General features: G+C 39.2%; 1 protein-coding gene across 1 annotated transcript in view; it reads left to right on the top strand.

Moving 5' to 3' along the window:
• Positions 1 to 21,218, top strand: part of SPIRE1 (spire type actin nucleation factor 1) — a 139,642-nt gene that overhangs the window by 57,537 nt on the left and 60,887 nt on the right. The window contains exons 3-4 of the mRNA XM_052660245.1: positions 2,690 to 2,923; positions 13,049 to 13,174. Coding sequence (XP_052516205.1) covers positions 2,690 to 2,923; positions 13,049 to 13,174 — 360 coding nt within the window. The remainder of the gene's footprint in view (positions 1 to 2,689; positions 2,924 to 13,048; positions 13,175 to 21,218) is intronic.

Here is a 21,218-nt window from a genome sequence, read left to right as displayed (position 1 = left end):
TGCTGTTTAGTGGGTCTTCCTCTTTATTGGCTCTGAGAGTTTGAACAGATTGCTTCACTTCTCTGTGCTTCAGTTTCTTAATCAGAAGGAAGCAAGGTAAGAATAATGCCTACTTGATAGAATTGCTATGATGATTTAGTGATTCAGTACGTGTGGAGTGCTTGGCAGAGTCATTGACATGATTCTTGCTAAGTAAATGTTAGCTCTCATTTCTGATCATAGACTCAGACTCTTTCAGGGTCTAGATTCAGGAATATCTTTAAAAGGACAGTGAAATGAAATATGCATTTTCCTCAACATATCTGTGTTATAATTTTTCTGATGGGCCTTAGTAGGTAAAACCCAGAGCAGTGATTGTCGAATTTATTCAGAGGGTGGAGCTACCACACCTGTTACAGAACACATGATAAACTGTTTTAAAAATTGGAAATAATTTTACTAGCAGAGAATGACTTTATTCTGTCTGTACAACATAAATTCACTTTAAGCATACATAGTCATGAGAAGGCTGTGGAATAAGCCTAATCAGTTCCTTGTAAATAGATGTTAAATTTGCATATTGTTAATTTGTTTGATCATCTGCCAGTAAGTATATTAGATGGCTTTGAGAGAATTGTCCTCATTAATTCACGTACTTCTGTGATTTGGAAAAAGCTGTTAATCCTGGATATTGGGGGTGCTTCGTGCCAGCCTGTGGGATGGCATGGTAACCCAGGGTCTTGGGAACCATTGTTTTATGAGCATAAGAGTGAGGGTAGACATGGGTCAAGCCAGATTATTTCTGGGAATAACAGTTTGCTCTGTAGGGCTTAATGTTTTAAGACTATGATGGCAAAAAACTTGAGTTGTGAAAAATGATTTTTGTGGTTTTTGTAATTTAAAATTTATAAAAGTTTTATATGGTCTTACAAAAACATTCACGTAATAGAGAAAGAGACTGTTTGCCAAGCTCTCTTGGCCTCATTTACAGAGGTAACTTAACAGTTTGTCTGTTCTTCTAGAAAAATGTATAGTACCTGTATACACAGGCATATGTTTATTCTGCATATATTTATTGTGTATATCAGTGTTCTTGTGCAGCTGCCTTTTGAACCATGATACATGCTGGGCATCTTGTTACATGTTGGTACACGTAGAGCTGCCCCATTGTGCACCTCATTGGTGGCACACTAAGTTTCAAAAGCTACAGTATGCTAGGCACTGTTCTAAGCTCTTTGCATGTATTATTACCTCACTTAATCTTCACAAGAACCTTATGAAGTAGGTACGGCTACTATCCCCATTTTGTACATGAGCTGACAGGCACAGAGATACATGAGGCAGTTTTTCCAATAACACATGAGTAATGGAGCCAGGATGTGAACCCAGGCAAGTAACTTCATAGACTGCCTTTTTAACCAAAGCATGACATTTCCCCTGTGAATAGACATCACATTATTTTCTGTTTTTCATTGTAACTTATTTTTCTGTAAATGGTTTATTAAATTTTCTAAACTTACTCTTATTTTTATATGTGTAGAAGGAATAACTAGCTTTTAACAAAGGGGAGAATTATCTGATTGTTTCTGTTTCACTCTGACATCTCAGTTATTGCCATCTGTGAAAGCCTTCTGTCTGGTGGGATCCTAGTTGGCCCTTTCTCTTCCTCTCAAAGTTTTACTCTATCAGTTTCTCTAACTTTTGCTTATCTAATGAAAAATCAGGCTTATTCTTTGAAAGGTGAAATGTTCTAGTACTCCTATGTCACATACAAGCTTGCACATAGATATATGTGCATGTTTTTCATTTGGCTTGTTGATCATATTACAAGTCTCATATTGCAAGATCACACAGTCTTCGTTGTAATTTTTTTTTTTTAATAAGTTTCTGAGGGAAATGTTTTAAAATTTCCTACTGTGATAAGGGCTTATCATTTTAAATTAGTCATTATGACAGTTTTAGGTAAAACATTTGTGGTTTTATTTTAGAGCTGTATTGTTTGGTACATGCAAGTTCAGTTCACAGTATTTTTGAGATGTTCCTTTTTGCCCTTTTAAATACTGCTTTTGCTGAATTCTCATTTTTGGATATTAACATTATTACTGTGGTTTTCTTCTCATTTGTATTTTTCTGGAATGTACCTTTCCATCCTTTTAATTTTTCACCTGTTTTGCCTGTCACATGTTTTACCTGTTTCCATTTATTGTGATTTCTGATGTATTTGCACTCATTTCCTTCATCTTATTTTGTGTTATCTGTTTGTCATGTCAGTCACACTGTCCTGCAGAGAAACATTCACCTGAAATAGTGAAGCTGCTGCCTCTTAATAGGAGCTGCGTTCTCCAGTGTGCTCAGACCTCACCTGGCCATTCACTTTATCTCTGTGATCCCAGTAATAAGTTCCATGAGTGTGGGGTCCAGACTCTACCTGTTTTCTTCACCACTGCACTCCGCACCAGGTATGGGACCTGGTACAGAGGTGCTCCGTGAACATTTACTGAATGAATCGATGAATGTTCAGTTCAGTCGCATCTGAGATTTTTACAGAAAACACAGATGAGACTTTTTAAGCTCCTCAAATTTAATGTGTCACATTTCTGAAATGGAATAGATTAGACGTAGCTTAAACATCATACTAAATATTTTATGCCTTACAGTTCTATAAAGCTGTTCAGTTGTCTCTATTAACTGCCTTCCTTAATGTTCCTAGGTTATAGAATCTTTGGGAATTATTATTTATAAGGCACTGGACTATGGCTTGAAGGAGCATGAAGAAAGGGAGTTAAGCCCCCCACTGGAGCAGCTCATTGATCGCATGGCCAACACAGTAGAGGCTGACGGCAGCAATGACGAGGGCTACGAGGCTGCAGATGAGGGTCTGGAGGAGGATGACGACGAAAAGAGGAAAGTTTCAGCCATCCGGTCCTATAGAGATGTCATGAAGGTAAAATTTACAGCAGTATCTCTTTCTTTCAACAGTTGTTATTTCACTTTAAAAAATTGATTAGCATTTGATAATAGTTCCTAGACTTTCAGCTTTCAGTGAAATACATTGTTGTTGTTATTTACTCACTAAGTTGTCTTCAGCTCTTTGCAACCCCATGGACTGCAACATGCCAGGCTTCCTTGTCCTTCACCATGTCCCAGAGTTTGCTCAGTTTCATGTCCATAATGAAATGCATAAGAGTATTCTAATTTCATTCTTTTACATGTAGCTGTCTAGTTTTCCTCCTACCATTTATTGAAGAGGCTGTTTTTTCTCCATTGTGTATTCTTGCCCCCTTTGTCATAGATTAGTTGACCATAGGTGTGTGAGTTTGCCTCCGGGCTTCTTTCCTGTCCATTGATGTGTGTCTGGTTTTGTGCCAGTATCCTACTGTTTCGATTACTGTAGTTTTGTAGTACAGTCAAAGCTCTGAAGTCAAGGAGCCTAATTCCTCTAGCTCTGTCTTTGTTGCTTTTCTTTTTTTCTCCCTACAAAATTGCTGTAGCTATTTGGGACCTTTTGTGTTTCCATACAGATCTTAAAATGTTTTGTTCTGGTTCTGAAAAGGTGAACCAAAGTCATGTCCAACTCTTTGCGAGCCCATGGAATTCTCCAGGCCATAATACTGGAGTGGGTAGCCTTTCTCTTCTTCAGGGGATCTTCCCAACCCAGGGATCGAACCCAGGTCTCCCACATTGCAGGCAGATTCTTTACCAACTGAACTACCAGGAAAGTTCTGAAAAAGGCTATTGGTAATTTCATGGGGATTCCATTGAATCTATAGATTAGAACAGTCTCTAATACCATACATAGAAACAAACTCAAACTGGATTAAAGACCTAAATGTAAGTCTGGGTACTATAAAACTTTTAAAGGAAAGCATAGGCAGAACACTCTCTGCTTAAGATATTACATAAATCACAGTAATATCTTTTTACTTCACCTCCTAGAGTAATGAAAATAAAAACAAAAATGAACTGTGGGTATATTTGAGATAATCAGGAAAATTTTACCTTTTACTCTATAGTTGATGACACTAGGAATTATTCATATTTTTAGATATTATAATAGAATTGTGAGTATATTTTTAAAAAACTCATTTAATGAATATATGGTGAAAATATCTACATGTGAAATTCAGATGTCTGGAATTTGTTATAAAATTATCCTGGAGGGTGAGGCTTAAGTGGATGAAGATGTAGATAAAGTAAGACTGGCCATGAATTGATCATTGCTAAATTGGGTGATGGATGGTAATTCATTATACTGTCCACCTCATTTTATGTATGTTCAAAATTTTTCCACACAGTAATACTACTATTAGAAGTTTTTCAAAGAGGTCAGTTTTTTAAGCTCAGATATAATTGACATATAACATTATATTAGTTTCAACTGTACAAGGTAATGATTCCTTGTTTGTATAAATTGCAAAATGATCACCACGATAAGTTAACATCCATCGCTACACATGGTTACAGATTTTTCTTCTTGTGATGAGAACTTTTAAGCTCTATCTTTCAGCAACTTTCAAATATTCAGTACAGTATTGTTAACCTTAGTCCCCATGCTGTACATTACATTCCTAGGACTGACTGAGTTTATAACTGGAAGTTTGTACCTTTTGACTGCCTTCACCCATTCTACTCTGTACCCCCAAAGCCCCAACCACTGGCATCACCAGTCTGTTCTCTGTACAAGGAGATGATTTTTAAAATGAAATGTTACATAGATACAAGGAGATGTGTATCACAGCATTAATTACACTGTTTTGAAACTGTAAATAAATGACTTCCAGAAAAATGGTATATCAGCTACATAGATTATCATATGGTCTTTAAAATTATAATCATGTAGGTTAAGTAGCAGTGTGGGAAATTTTTAATAAATGGAGAAAAGACCACAAAATTCTGCATGTACTGACTGGTGTGTGTATAAAGGAAAGACTGTGTATGCAGACATAGAGAACAAACTTGTGGACACAAGTCCGTAGAATTTCCACTCCTCCACAAGCGTCACTTGTTTGGTAACTGTAGAGGTCATTTGGGGCATGCTGCCTGTATGCTTTGTTCTAAGTGTTTCAGCACTTGAAGAAAATTGCTTCTTTTAGTGTAAGAACATTACTTCCTTTAGTGTAACTCATCCTGCAGTTAGACTGCCTGGGTTCACTTCCAATTCTGCTGGCTAGGTGTGTGGCTTGGGTAAATTCTTAGCTATTGTAAATTTCTATTTCTTAATCTCTAAATTGAGTTGACATAAGAATTAGATGTGATGATGCGTATACACACAGAGAATAAAATAATTATTAGGTAATTCATTGAAACTGAAATAATCACCGGAGTTATTTTTCCTCTAAGGGATTATTTCTCATCTGTCTCAGTGGAAACTTCATGAAATTTCATGGGCTTAAAAAAAATTTTTTTTTGTACATTAAAAAATTGTGGTAAAATACACATAACAAAGTTTACAGTTCACAATTTAGTGCCATTAAGTAATTCAGGATACTATCCAGCTGTCAGCGCTATCTCAGTCCAAAGCCTATTCTTTATCCCAGATGGAAACCTATCCCTTCTCCAGCCCATGGCAGCCACTGATCAGCTTTCTGTCACTGTGGATTTATGTATTCTGGTATTTCATATAAATGGAATCATATGGTATATGACTTTTGGTGTCTAGCGTCTTAGACTGAGTGTAATGTTTTTAAGGTTCCATGTTGTAGCATGTGTCAGTACCTTTTTCCTTTTTATGGCTTAATAGATTCCATTTTGTGAATATACCACAGTTTGTTTATCCACTCCTCAGCTGAGAATATTTGAATTGTTTTCACCTTTTTTTTGGCTGCTGTGAATGGTGCTGGTATGAACATTTGTGTTTCAGTTTTTGTTTGAATACCTACTTTAAATTCTTTTGGAAATACACCTCAGGAATGGAATTGCTAGATCACATGGTAATTCTATCTTTAACTTTTTGAGAAACCATCAAGCTATTTTTCACAGTGGCTTCACCATTTTCATTTCTACTAGCAATACACAAGGGTTCCAATTTCTCCACATTCTTGCTAACACTTACTTTCCATTTTCTCTTTGCTTTTATAGCCATCCTAGTGGTTGTGAGTGGTATCTAATTGTGGTTTTGATTTGCATTTTCTTAATGACTTGTGATGGTGAGAATCTTTTTATTTGCTTTTTGGCCATTTGTCTACTTTCTTTGGAAGAATGTCTGTTCAGGTCCGTTTTTAAATTAGGTTGTTTGTCTTTTGTTGAGTTTAAGAGTTCTTTACGCATTCCGAATAGTAGATCATTATTAGATTGCAAATATTTTCTCTGCTTTTGTGGATTATCTTGTCGTGCACTTGATAGAATCTTTTGATGTACATTTTTTTTTTTAATTAGAGGATAATTGTTTTCACAAAGTAGTATTAGTTTCTGCTCTACAACAACGTGAATCAGCCAGAAGTATACATATATCCAGGTTAGGCATTGCTCTGCTGACAAAGGTCCGTATAGTCTTCCCAGTGGTCACACATGGTTGTGAAAGCTGGACCGTAAAGAAGGCAGAACACCAAAGAATTGATGCCTTCGAACTGTGGTGCTGGAGAAGACTTTTGAAAGTCTCTTGGACAGCAAGGAGATCAAACCAGTGAATATTAAGGGAGATAAACCCTGAATATTCACTGGAGGGACTGATGCTAAAGCTGAAGTTCCAGTATTTTGGTCCCTGATGTGAACAGACGACTCATTGGAAAAGTCCCTGATGCTGGGAAACAGTGAGGGCAGAAGGAGAAGAGGGCATCAGAGGATGAGATGGCTGGATGGCATCACTGATGCAGTGAACATGAACTTGGGCAAATTCTGGGAGATGGTGAGGGACAGGGAAGCCTGGCGTGCTGCAGTCCATGGGGTTGCAAAAAGTTGGACCTGACTGGGCAACTGAACAACATACATATATTCCCCTCCTTCTTGAACCTCCCCACCTCTTCCCACCCCTCTAGGTTGTCACAGAGCACTGAGTTGAGTCCCTGTGGTACATAACAACTTCCCAATAGCTGTTTTACATAGGATACTCTAAATGTTTCAGTGCTGTTCTCTCAATCCATCCCACCCTCTCCTTCCCCCACTGTGTCTACAAGTCTGTTTTCTATGTCTGTGTCTCTATTGCTGCCCTGCAAATATGTTCATCTGTAAAATTTTTCTAGATTCCACACACACACACACAGATACAGATATATGTCATTATACAATACTTGTTTTTCTGACTTACTCCACTCTGTGTACAGTCTCTAGGTTAATACACCTCAGTTAAACTGCCTCAGATTCATTCCTTTTTATGGCCAGGTAATATTCCATTGTATGTATGCACCACAACTTCTTTATCCATTCATCTGTAGATGGACATTTAGGTCGCTTCCATGTCCTGGCTATTGTATATAGAGCTGCAGGGAATGTTGGGATACATGTGTCTTGATTTTCTCAGGGTATGTGCCCAGTAGTGGGATTGCTGGGTCATATGGTAGTTTTATTCCTAGCTTTTTAAGGAATCTCCATACTGTTCTCTATGGTGGCTGTACCAATTTACATTCCCACCAACAGTGCAAGAGGGTTCCCTTTTCTCTCCAGCATTTATTGTTTCTAGATTTTTTGATGATGGCCTTTTTGACTAGTGTACAATTTTAACTTTGAAGTCTAATTTATCCATTTACAGCCATACCGTAGGGGTATTGCAGGTTTAGCTCCAGACTACTGCAACAAAGCAAAGGTTGCAGTAAAGTGAGTTACATGAATATTTTGGTGTTTCCCATTGCATATAAAAGTTACATTTATACTATACTATAGTCTATTATAAAGTGTATAATAGCATTATATCTAAAAAACAATACATACTTTAAAATATAAAACAAAAAACCAGTTACAATAGTAACAGCAAAGATCACTGATCACATTACCACAACAAATACTAATAAAATAATAAAAGTTAATAATAATAAAATAAAGTAAATAATAAAATAATGATAAGAAAAAGTTTGAAATATTGTAAGAATTATCAAAATGTGCCACAGAGACAAGAAGTGAACAAATGCTGCTGGAATAATAGCACTGATAAACTTGCCTAATGCACAGGGTCACTACAAACCTTCAATTTGTTAAAAACACACTATCCGCAATGCATAATATAGTGCTATAGTAAAGTAAGATATGCTGTATCTAGTGCTTTTGGTATCATATCTTAAAACCTGCTACAAAGTTCATGACCATGAAGGTTCACCGCTATGAAGGTTCACTTCACCTTCGAAGAGTTTTATAGTTTTGACTCTTAAATGTAGATCACTGATCCATTTTGAGTTAATATTTATGTATGCTGTGACATAGGGGTACAATTTTTTTTTCCCCCATGTGGATATCCACTTTTCCGTGCATCATTTGTTGAAGAGACTATTCTTTCCCTCCGTAATGGTCTGGGCACTTTCATCAAAAATCAATCAAGCATAGATATATGGGTTTATTTCTAGACTCTCAGTTGTGTGTCATCGCATCAATCTGTATGTTTGTTGTTATGCAAGTACCACTTTGTTTTGATTACTGCAACTTTGAGGTAAGTTTTTTTTTATTATAGCAATAGTGAAATTTATTTTTATTTTATTTATTTTTTATATTACTTTACAATACTGTATTGGTTTTGCTATGCATTGACATGAATCCGCCATGGGTGTACATGAGTTCCCAATCCTGAACCCCTCTCCCACCTCTCTCCCCATATCATCTCTCTGGGTCATCCCAGGGCACCAGCCCCAAGCATCCTGTATCCTGTATCAAACCTAGACTGGTGATTCGTTTCTTACATGATAGTATACATGTTTCAATGCCATTCTCCCAAATCATCCCACCTTCTCCCTCTCCCTCAGAGTCCAAAAGTCTGTTCTATACATCTGTGTCTCTTTTGCTGTCTCACATACAGGGTTATCATTACCATCTTTCTAAATTCCATATATATGTGTTAGTATACTGTATTGGTGTTTTTCTTTCTGGCTTACTCCTCTCTGTATAATCGGCTCCAGTTTCATCCACCTCATTAGAACAGATTCAAATGTATTCTTTTTAATGGCTGAGTAAGAGTTAACTCATTGGAAAAGACTTTGATGCTGGGAGGGATTGGGGGCAGAAGAAGGGGACGACAGAGGATGAGATGGCTGGATGGCATCACTGACTCGATGGACGTGAGTCTGAGTGAACCCCGGGAGTTGGTGATGGACAGGGAGGCCTGGCGTGCTGCGATTCATGGGGTCTCAAAGAGTTGGACACGACTGAGTGACTGAACTGAACTGAATTGAACACTCCATTGTGTATATGTACCACAACTTTCTTATCCATTCGTCTGCTGATGGACATCTAGGTTGCTTCCATGTCCTGGCTGTTAAAAACAGTGCTGCGATGAATATTGGGGTACACATGTCTCTTTCAATTCTGGTTTCCTCGGTGTGTATGCCCAGCAGTGGGATTGCTGGGTCATAAGGCAGTTCAGTTTCCAGTTTTTTAAGAAATCTCCACACTGTTCTCCATAGTGGCTGTACTAGTTTGCACTCCCACCAACAGTGTAAGAGGGTTCCCTTTTCTCCACACCCTCTCCAGCATTTATTGCTTGTAGACTTTCGGATCACAGCCACTCTGACTGGTGTGAAATGGTATCTCATTGTGGTCTTGATTTGCATTTCTCTGATAATGAGTGATGTTGAGCGTCTTTTCATGAATTTGTTAGCCATCTGTATGTCTTCTTTGGAGAAATGTCTGTTTACTTCTTTGGCCCATTTTTTGATTGGGTCATTTATTTTTCTGGAATTGAGCTGCAGGAGTTGCTTGTATATTTTTGAGATTAGTTGTTTGTCAGTTGCTTCATTTGCTATTATTTTCTCCCATTCCAAAGGCTGTCTTTTCACCTTGCTTATAGTTTCCTTTGTTGTGCAGAAGCTTTTAATTTTAATTAGATCCCATTTGTTTATTTTTGTTTTTATTTCCAGTATTCTGGGAGGTGGATCATAGAGGGTCCTGCTGTGATTTATGTCGGAGAGTGTTTTGCCTATGTTCTCTAGGAGTTTTATAGATTCTGGTCTTACGTTTAGATCTTTAATCCATTTTGAGTTTATTTTTGTGTATGGTGTTAGAAAGTGTTCTAGTTTCATTCTTTTACAAGTGGTTGACCAGTTTTCCCAGCACCACTTGTTAAAGAGATTGTCTTTACTCCATTGTATATTCTTGCCTCCTTTGTCAAAGATAAGGTTTCCATAGGTATGTGGATTTATCTCTGGGCTTTCTATTTTGTTCCATTGATCTATGTTTCTGTCTTTGTGCCAGTACCATACTGTCTTGATGACTGTGGCTTTGTAATAGAGCCTGAAGTCAGGCAGGTTGATTCCTCCAGTTCCATTCTTCTTTCTGAAGATTGCTTTGGCTATTCGAGGTTTTTTGTATATCCATACAAATTGTGAAATTATTTGTTCTAGCTCTGTGAAAAATGCCGCTGGTAGCTTGATAGGGATTGCATTGAATCTGTAGATTGCTTTGGGTAGTATCCTCATTTTCACTATATTGATTCTTCTGATCCATGAACATGGTATATTTCTCCATCTATTAGTGTCCTCTTTGATTTCTTTCACCAGTGTTTTATAGTTTTCTATATATAGGTCTTTAGTTTCTTTAAGTAGATATATTCCTGAGGTAAGTTTTAAAATTTGGAAGCTGGAGTCTCCAGCTCTCTTCAAGATTGTATCAGCTATTTGGGGCCCTTGCAATTCCACATGAATTTTAGGATCAGCTTTTCTATTTCTTCAAAAAGGCCTTTGGGATTTAGTTAGGAATTGCATTCAATCCATAGATCATTTTGTGTAGTATTATTATCTTAACTCAAGAGAAGACTCTTGAGAGTTTCTTAGACTGCAAGGAGAGCAAACCAGTCAATCCTAAAGGAAATCAACCCTGAATATTAATTGGAAGGACTGATGCTGAAGCTGAAGCTCCAGTATTTTAGCCACCTGATGCAAAGAGCCGATTCATTGGAAAAGACCCTGATGCTTGAAAAGATTGAAGGCAGGAGGAGAAGGGGACGACAGAGGATGAGATGGTTGGATGGCATCACCAACTCAATGGACATGAGTTTGAGCAAGCTCTGAGAAATGGTGAAGGACAGAGAAGCCTGGAGTGCTGCAGTCCATGAGATCGCAGAGTTGGACACGACTGAGTGACTGAACAACAACGACCATCTTAACAATATTAAGCCTTCCAACCCATGAATACAGGATGTCTGTCCATTTTTTTGTCTTCTTTAATTTCTGTCAGCAATACTTTATAGTTTCAGTGTGTAAATCTCACACCTCCTTGGTTAAATTTATTCCTTAGTATTATTATTATTTATTTTTTACTATTTAAAAAATGGAAATAGAATGTTTTTGTGTTGATCATGTATCTCCCAACTTTGCTAAAACTTCTTAGTGCTAATAATTTTTGTGGATTATTTACATATACGATTATACCATATACATAAAAAGATTTTAGACTTTTACACCAGGTTTTCCAAGTTGCAGGGCACAGCCTATTAGTGGGTTGTGAAATCAGTTGATTGTGTAAGTTTGATTTTGTAAAATGTTTGTGTATAAAACATACACTTATGCATGTGTTTGAATCCTTATGTAAAATGTATTTCTTACTATGAATTACAGTCAAAAATGTTATACCATATTTCACAGCATGTAATTGGAGTCTAAAATTGTGGGACTAATGAAAGGTGGAAGTCCTAGCAGTTGCCTTTCATCACCTTGGAAATGATAATTTTATGTGAGAAGCTCTCTTCTGCATATAAAAATAATTGAGCAAAATGAACTCTGTTCATTGGTTGCTCTGTGAATAATTAAACTTGTGCAGTTCTGCTCTCATGTTCCCAGTGCATCAGTTCTTAGCCTGTTTGTGAAGAAAGTTTGTTGCTGACACACTTGCTGAAATATTTTCCTGAGAATGTATTTTATTAAAGATAGTAATCTGTTAAATTGCATACAATACTTATTACAAATGAAAAATAACAGAAAGCCACATTATGAAGGATATTATAAGCTACAAAGATATCTCTTACTCTCCAAAAGATACAAGTTATTAAATATAATAAATGTATATTAATGTCAAGCATATGGTAAAGAATAAAGGAGAACTTACAACTTTTTAATGCAGATACATTAAAACATAACCACTGTGCGCAGATGCAGAATTATTATAGAAAGATTAAATTATCCTAATGCATTATAGTCTTGACAGGATGTCTTTTCCAATCTAGTAAATTGTTTGATTTTTCTAAATTGTTGTGCATGGTATTAAATTGCATCTTTGACCCAGAAGTAGTTATGGGCTGTGTACCTGTTGATGACGTTAGGACTGGAGGTGTCACAGTTGCCCTCTGCCCTCTTTCCACCACTGCCCGTCTAATGATGAGGTATCTTCCCAGTGGTCCACATGTCTTCTTGGCATTCTTGTTACCAAATGGTACAACTCCGCGTGTTTTGGAATGAGCTTGGGCTTTAGAATCAAATATGACTGTGTTGAATCCTACTCCCTTACATTAACTTTATGACCATGGACAAGTCACTAGCTTCCTCTGAAGCCTCAGTTTCATTACTATAAAGTGGTGCTAATTCAGGGCTACATGGAAGAGTAAATGATGTTATGCTGTGTATATAATATGTCAAATATAGGACCTGGTATGGTAAATAATAAATGGTAGCTATTAAAATACCTGAGTTATGATCAGTACTCTGTAAGAGGTTGTCCCTCTTCTACTTCCAGGCCACACTTTTACACGCATGCTGTCATTGTCAAGTAGAAGCTAATTCTGGAAGCTCACCTGTGCTGGGGGATTGTTAGTTACAAACCTCTCTTTCTGTATAATTGTGTGGACTTCCCTGGTGGTCTTGTTGTGCATTCAGCTTTGGGTTATGGGAATCATGGGGTTGCCTTGCCATGTGATATGAAAATGGGCACTACCAGGTTTGTCTGTATTTCAGGTACCTTAAAACCACAGATAATAAGCAGGCATCATTGTTTTCCTTTTCTGTAGCTGTGTGCTGCTCATCTCCCGACTGAAGCAGAGGCACCAAATCATTACCAGGCAGTATGTCGTGCACTGTTTGCAGAGACGATGGAGCTGCATACGTTTCTGACCAAAATCAAGAGTGCGAAGGAGGTGAGTGCTGCTGCTCCCTATTTCGGGCATTGTGAAAGACAGACCTGATTTCTAACACTGCCCATCATGTTATTTAAAGTATTTATCTCTGTCCTTCTGATGAGTGCTGAAAATTATTCAGGAAAGAAGCAACTTAGGCAAAATGAAATCTGTTCCTTAAAATGTTACCATGTGAATCCATGTGATAAAACAGATTTTCATAAAGCTTCCTTACAAATGGAAAATAAATATTGCTGAACTGGTTGAATCAGTTTCCCATATGACTTTTTTTTTTTTTTTTTTAACTCTTTCTGCCTCTCTTTTTTCCATTTTAAAGCATGTTGATGTGTCTTTCAGGAAGGGATATGGACTTGGAAAGGAGGCTGCACTTCTGGTAATTTAACTTATATAGTAGATGTGATTAGATATTTAATGCAGGAGATGTGAATTAACGTTAAGATAATCCAGGGTCTCATGTTAGCTATTATTTATCATTGTCTAGAAGTTAAAAATACTGTGTGTGGAGTCCAAAGAAACTCACACAAGTTTATTTACAAGGTCAATTGCCATATTTTACATCCCACAGACACAGTTGTGAAGATTCTTGAGGTCTGGGTAAAGCACCTGGCACACAGTAAGAGCTTAGTATATGATCAGTGGTGGTTATCATTTTTTTTGTGACTAAAGTATGGAGTTTATCTGAGACACTAGTTTAAAACTCACAATGACACACAGCTTGGGGAGAGACACATATGAGATTTGTAAGGGAAGAAGGACAATACTAACTTGTATTAAAGTGAGACTCCTTAGCTGTGCTAATACGGAAGATTTGGGTGTCTGAGCCAGATGACCCTTTGTAAATCACCCTGAATGGATCTGTTTTGTTAATATATTTGTGAATGAGAGCTCCAAGCATTCTTCTTTAGGTCTAACCAGGATTCTGCTTGTAATTTGTCTTTTTTTGATGAGCTAATGAAAAGTTATGTCTGTTTTTCTAGGAATTTATAGAATTGGACCCAAGGGGAAAGTCTTTAACAGGGTGGAAAGGGTGAACTGAATGTTGTTTGAAGAATAAATATAAACATATCTCATGGGCTAGCTTATCCTCCTGGAGAGGACCAGAGCACAGAGGGTCTGAGGGCACACCCAAAACACAGCCTCAATTAAGGTTTGGTGAATAATAGGTTTACTAGAAAGATCACTTTTGGTAATTATCTTCCTCAGCTTGTTGGAATTGAGATGGTCTTCTTCAGAGAGGCTCCTGTTATTTTCAGAGTGCGAGTAAAGTCCTGTGCAGTTAGGGTCAAGTAAATGAGTGTGTAGAATCTTTCCAACACAGGTGTTCTTGGGAATCATTTCTGAATTAAAGAACAGTATTAATAAATATTTTTTCTATTCCAGGGAGCATAAACAATTGTGTTTCTTTTTTACTCTTGATGAAAACTTTGTTTTGCCAAATAAATTCTCAGAGATTTTTTTAAGTAAGTCTATTTAAAGAGACATCCCACAAATGGAGTAAAAGAACATGAGTGTTTGGGACCACTAGTGGCTTTGATGCCTGCAGAGACTGGCCAGGCTCTGGTAAAGGTTGGGGACCTAGGGTCAGGGTTTTGACTTTATGCCCCACTGTCACCTCCAGCAGCACGTGATGTCTGGGTCATTATAGATACTGGTTCTGTCCAGTTTGATCATCTCCTGCTCTGGTTCCTTACTTTGCTGATCTCTCCTCAGCTTTTTCCATCCTTCTTTCTAGAAACTGTGTTCCATGTTTAGAAAAATCTCCTCTGAACCTCAGTCTTCTCCGAGGACTCCTGCTCCCCCAGGCAGTGCTTTCTCTGCCTCGTCTGTGCGAGGCTGCTCTGCCCTCATGGCTGCAGGTCTCCAGACTGGGTGGATGGGTGATGTTCTCGGTCTGCTGCTGCTTAATCGGGACTCCTCACACTTGTACCAGAACCCCACACCATCCACTTCTGCTACTCTTGAGCCCATTGACACTGTCATCTGCCATCATCTCGACTGATTTGTTTGATGAAAAGCAACTCCAGCTGTGTATCCTTGACCCTCCTCTACCTCAGCACTCTGGATTCCTGAACATACCTTTGAAAGTGAAAGTCACTCGAGTTGTTTCCAATTTTCTGTGACCCCATGGACTATACAGTCTGTGAAATTCTCCAGGCCAGAATACTGGAGTGGGTAACCTTTCCCTTCTCTAGGATATCTTCCCAATCCAGGGATTGAACCCAGGTCTTCTGCACTGAGGGCAGATTCTTTATCAGCTGAGCCCCAAGGGAAGCCCGAACATACCTTTGTCCTCATGATAACCTGCTATCATTCCATCTTGGAAATCACCCCTGATGCAGCTCTGTCCTTCGAACTCATCCCTCATTGCCAGCTGAACTGGTCTTGTCTCTTGACCCCCCTACCCCTTTTCTTCCAGTTTATCAGCCCTTCCTGGATTCACTCCATGTCCTCTGTGGATGAGAGTCTGTTTATCAAGAGTTCAGTCCACATGTGCAACCTGGAGTATTCCAGTAGCTGCCTGCTGGCCTCATCACTGTGAATCCATCCAGTTCAGCTTCCACTGTGTCTGGGAGTGATTCCTGCAGATCACAGATCTGACCTGAGGGGTCTGACTCCAGGCCCAGACCTCCGTGTGGTTTTCCAGGCCTGAGCCAAGGCCTGCTTTCCCTAGCAGGCCACCCTCCCTGCACAGGACTTGGGTGCTGCTCTCTGGTTTTCTGAAGGCGACAGTGAGGACTCAGGCGCTCTGCCCATGGCTATTCATGTGCACCTCATCGTCCAATGCCTCCACTCTGAGGCACTTACCTCCCCTCTTTCCCTCCCAGCAGCCCAGGCCATGACGTATTTGCAGTGAGGAAGCCCCCCACCTGCACTGCCCGTTGTCTGACCGTACTGGTGCTATCTTGGGAGGACATGGAGCAGGGGAGCAAAATACCCTTGTTGGCCTCTTGGCTGCACGGACACAGAGGGGAGTAAGGGCCAGTTGCCACTTTCAGTTTGGCTGGCCCTTCTGACCCTTGGACACCTGACAGCTTGACACAGGCAATTTGCTTCCTGGTTAACGTGACTCCGATTGCCTGGAGGGTGAAATGAAACTCCATTGTGTTGCCTGTGAGGCCTTCATGGCATTTCACCTACTCTTGTTTTATTCTCCTTTTTAGCTCTCCCTTTGTTGCGTTTTTATGCTATCCAGTCAGAATTACTTAGTTTCTGAATATGCTGTGCTTGCTGTACGTCTGGGACCCCAGTATAATACTTCATGCTTTCTGTCTGGAGTTCTCTCCCTGCCTTGTCTTGTTGGTGAGCTCTCTCTGACCCGTCTAAACCCTGCTCATGTGTCATCTCCCTCCACCCTTCACTTCCTCTGTGTCCTGTACTCCCCGCACTTCTCATGGTCCCTGGGAGTTCTTATGTCTTTGAGCTCTTTCTCCACAGCCGGGCTGGACATTTCTTGAGATAAATGACTGTGCTTTAAGTCATCTTCCTCTTAATGACTCACAGTAGTGTGTGCATGGAGGAAACACTCTGGAAATGTTTGTTGAACTGAAATAATTTATGCATTGTATCTGTGTTTTTTTAGAATATCAGAAATTTTCTGGTGGAAGGCATTGTTGACTTCTGGAAACATTATGATCCAGATATTTCTAGTAAATATGAGAAGTTTTATGGCTGTCATTGAGGTCTTGAAATGCTCTCCATTCAATTTACACAGAAGAGATTATTTAACAGGGAGTCTTGAGAAGGCAGGCTGTGAAACCTGTGGAAATCCTGACGTGAATGTTCTGTACTGTTTCATTACAGATTTTATACTCATGCATGGCCTGTCAACACTGAGGTTTTAGGAGTAAAGTTTTACAGGGTCCAAGTGGATTCCCCCTTCCTCTTTGATTTATGCAGTTTTCTTGAAATTAGAAAAAATTTTTATGCATATTAGTTCATGCTTGTATGTTAGTCATTTTAACCTTTAACTAGTCTCAGGAGTGCTAAGTCCACACTAATAAAATACTCTGTGCTAATTTGGTATTTTTCCTGAAGATCTCAAAATATATAATTTAAGAATCAGATAGTCTTTCTTCTATATCTATGAGTTAGTGCATATCAACTGGAATTTTCAAAGTAATAACCTGATTCAACAGGTTGATTATGGATTATCAGTGATGTTTCTAGCAACCATATATCTGTGTATATGTGCATGTGTATATATAAAATTAGGGTAGAATATTAGTGTCAGAACATTTGAGCTCAGTGTTGATGTTCTTGATTTGATAGACCAAAAGTATTTTAATTATGTTAAACTTCTTATATGCTCAGTTGGCAGTTTATTAAAATGTAAAACCTATAATCAATTTCCAAGTGTTGTAATTGTGTTAGGAGGTCATTACATTTGCTAGACCTGGCTGCTCTGCAGAGCACAAGGCCTTTAGTTCATCTGTTTATTTAGGAGGCAAATTCATTTTCATTCTAATCCCTTTTCATAATGCAATGATTTCCTTCTTAAACAATGAATGAGACCCTTGAAGATTGTTCTCTAAATGATAGGATTTGGATTGGCTGCTGCTACTCTGTCTCAGAGGCAATTTGATACCCTGGAAAATGAGCACATAGTCCAGTGTGTCTCCTAAGCAGTTGATACTCTGGGATGCAAGTGTAGATGGAGGAACTATCCTTTCAGTGCCATACACTCGGTGCAGCAGGTCATATGAAAGATGAGACAGCCATGCGCTCGTGCGAGTGAACCCCCTACCCAACCACAGCCTGGTCCCAACTGGCTGGTGTGGCTGGTGACCAAGTGCAGTGGAGAGGGGAGAATTGAACTTGACAATTTCAAGTGTAAATTATTTTGGTTGAAAAAAGGAAATTATATTAATGGCAGTGTGCTTTCAGTTCAGTTCAGTCGCTCAGTCGTGTCTGACTCTTTGCGACCCCATAAATCATAGCACGCCAGGCCTCCCTGTCCATCACCAACCCCTGGAGTTCACTCAGACCCACGTCCATTGAGTCAGTGATGCCATCCAGCCATCTTATCCTCTGTTGTCCCCTTCTCCTCCTATTTCAGTGCTAAGTAGTTTTTGAGCATCCGTCCCTGATTTTGTTATTGTTAAATGAAATTATCAATTCCTCACACTTAAAGCCCTGCTGCTTCTCCGATTATTTACGCCCACAGCTGCAAAGTGGCCACTCTTGCTTGCTTCACTTAGTCTCCATGAACAGCCCTGTGATGCCCACTTTGCAGATCAGTAAACTGATGCTTAGCTTAGTGGTTCCCACAGAACGATGCTGTCAGCATTTCTGATGGCTGCGTTTCTATCCCACATGCTCTCCAGCCTAGCACCAGCACCCTTGGCAGTTGTTGCTGTCTCCCTGCAAGGATAGTCACCTGTAGTGCACTGTCCTGGAAGGTGGCTGTCTAGAGCCCTTGGAGGAGATTCCTCGTGTGTGCACTCAGATTCAGGCTCCTGAGCAGCAGGGGAAAAGGGCGTGTGAGTCAGAATAAAATTTGGTGCTGAGGAACAAAGAGGCTCATGAGGGAATGTGTGTGTGAGTGTGTGTGTCTGCCTCACACATGCACACAGATGGAAACAGGATGGGAGGAGGAGTGGTGTCATTTAAGTTTAGGTGTGAAGTAATATGGAAATGAGAAAAGAGAGGAGTGGCATAGAGATGTCAGAGATGAGAAAAAATTGTGTTCAGACTAGAAAGTCAGTTGACTGGTGTGGTGTGTTCCTAGCAGCTCTGACACTACTGTCTCCATGTAGAGTGTGTGGTGAGCCCGAGCCCCATTCCCCAGGAGGCACTTTGTTTCACAGAAGAGGTTTAGCTCTTTACTGTAGTAGGAAAAACTTGATGTGTCAGAGAAGTATGCTGTTTAAAGATAATCTTTCTTTTGAAAAAAATCTTTTTCTCAAGCAAATAACTCATTTTTTATTTATAGTATATCTAAAATATTTATATCAACATTGACCTTTTTAATTAATTAATTTTAATTGGAAGGTAATTACTTTACAACATTGAGGTGGTTTTTGCCATACAGCGACATGAATCAGCCACAGATGCACGTTTGTCTCCCCCTCCCTGAATCTCCCTCCCCACCCCTTCCCTTTGGGTTGTCCCAGAGCACTGGCTTTGAGTGCCCTCTTCCTGCATTGAACTTGCACTGGTCATCTCTTTTACATAAGGTAATATACATGTTTCAATGCTATTCACTCAAATCATCCCACCCTCGCCTTCTTCACATAGTCCAAAGTCTGTTCTTTACATCTGTGACTCCTTTGCTAAATGCCTTGCATATAGGATTGTTGCTACTGTCTTTCTAAATTCCATATATATGCATTAATGTATTGGTGTTTCTCTTTCTGACTGACTTTATTCTGTATAATAGGCTCCAGTTTCATCTACCTCATTTCATCTACCTCATTCACTGATTCAAATGCGTTCCTTTTTATAGCTCAGTAATATTCAATATGCCATTGTGTATATGTACCACAACTTCCTTGTCCATTCGTCTGCCAATGGACATCTAGGTTGCTTCCATGTCCTTTCTGTTGTAAACAGTGCTGCAGTGAACATTGGGGTACATGTCTCTCTTTCAATTCTGGTTTCCTTAAGTGTATCTGCCCAGTAGTGGGTTTGCTGGGTCGTATGGTGACTGCAGCCATGAAATTAAAAGATGCTTACTCCTTGGAAGAAAAGTTACGACCAACCTAGATAGCATATTCAAAAGCAGAGACATTACTTTGCCAACAAAGGTCCATCTAGTCAAGGCTACGGTTTTTCCTGTGGTCATGTATGGATGTGAGAGTTGGACTGTGAAGAAGGCTGAGTGCCGAAGAATTGATGCTTTTGAACTGTGGTGTTGGAGAAGACTCTTGAGAGTCCCTTGGACTGCAAGGAGATCCAACCAGTCCATTCTGAAGGATATCAGCCCTGGGATTTCTTTGGAAGGAATGATGCTAAAGCTGAAACTCCAATACTTTGGCCACCTGATGGGAAGAGTTGACTCATTGGAAAAGACCCTGATGCTGGGAGGGATTGGGGGCAGAAGGAGAAGGGGACAACAGAGGATGAGATGGCTGGATGGCATCACTGACTCGATGGACGTGAGTCTGAGTGAACTCTGGGAGTTGGTGATGGACAGGGAGGCCTAACGTGCTGCGATTCATGGGGTCACAAATAGTCGGACATGACTGAGTGACTGAACTGAACTGATGGCAGTTCTGTTTCCAGTTTTTTTAGGGTACCTCCACACTGTTCTCCATAGTGGTGGTACCAGTTTGCATTCCCACCAACAGTGTAAGATGGTTCTGGTTCCCTTTTCTCCACACCCTTTCCAGCATTTATTGTTTGTAGACTTTTTGATGGCAGCCATTCTGACCAGTGTGAGTTGATACCTCATTGTAGTTTTAATTTGCGTTTCTCTAATATTGAGAAAGGTTGAGCATTTTTCATGTGTTTATTAGCCATCTGTACGTCTTCTTTGGAGAAATGTCTGTTTAGTTCTTTGGCTCACTTTTTGACTGGGTTGTTCATTTTTCTGGTATCGAGCTGCATGAGCTATTTATATATTTTGGAGGTTAATTCTTTGTCAGTTGTTTCATTTGCTATTATTTTCTCCCATTCTGAAGGCTGCCTTTTCACCTTGCTTATAGTTTCCTTTATTGTGCAAAAGCTTATGTTTTAAGTCCCATTTGTTTATTTTTGTTTTTATTTCCATTACTCCAGGAGGTGGATCATAGAGGATCTTGCTGTGATTTGTGTCAGGGAGTATTCTACCTATGTTTTCCTCTAAGAGTTTTATACTTTCTGGTTTTACATTTACATCTTTAATTCATTTTGAGTTTATTTTTGTGTATGGTGTTAGAAAGTGCTGTAGTTTCATTCTTTTATACGTGGTTAACCAGTTTTCCCAGCACCACTTGTTTAAGAGATGATCTTTTGTACATTGTGTATTTTTGCCTCCTTTGTCAAAAATAAGGTGTTGATAGGTGCTTGGATTTATCTCTGGGCTTTCTGTTTGGTTCCATTGATCTATATTTCTGTCTTTGTG

The sequence above is a fragment of the Budorcas taxicolor genome, chromosome 22 (genome assembly GCF_023091745.1).
Source record: "Budorcas taxicolor isolate Tak-1 chromosome 22, Takin1.1, whole genome shotgun sequence".
Taxonomy (NCBI): Eukaryota; Metazoa; Chordata; class Mammalia; order Artiodactyla; family Bovidae; genus Budorcas; species Budorcas taxicolor.
The sequence above is the reverse complement of the archived record's forward strand: the minus strand, read 5'-3'. Positions and strand labels throughout refer to the sequence as shown.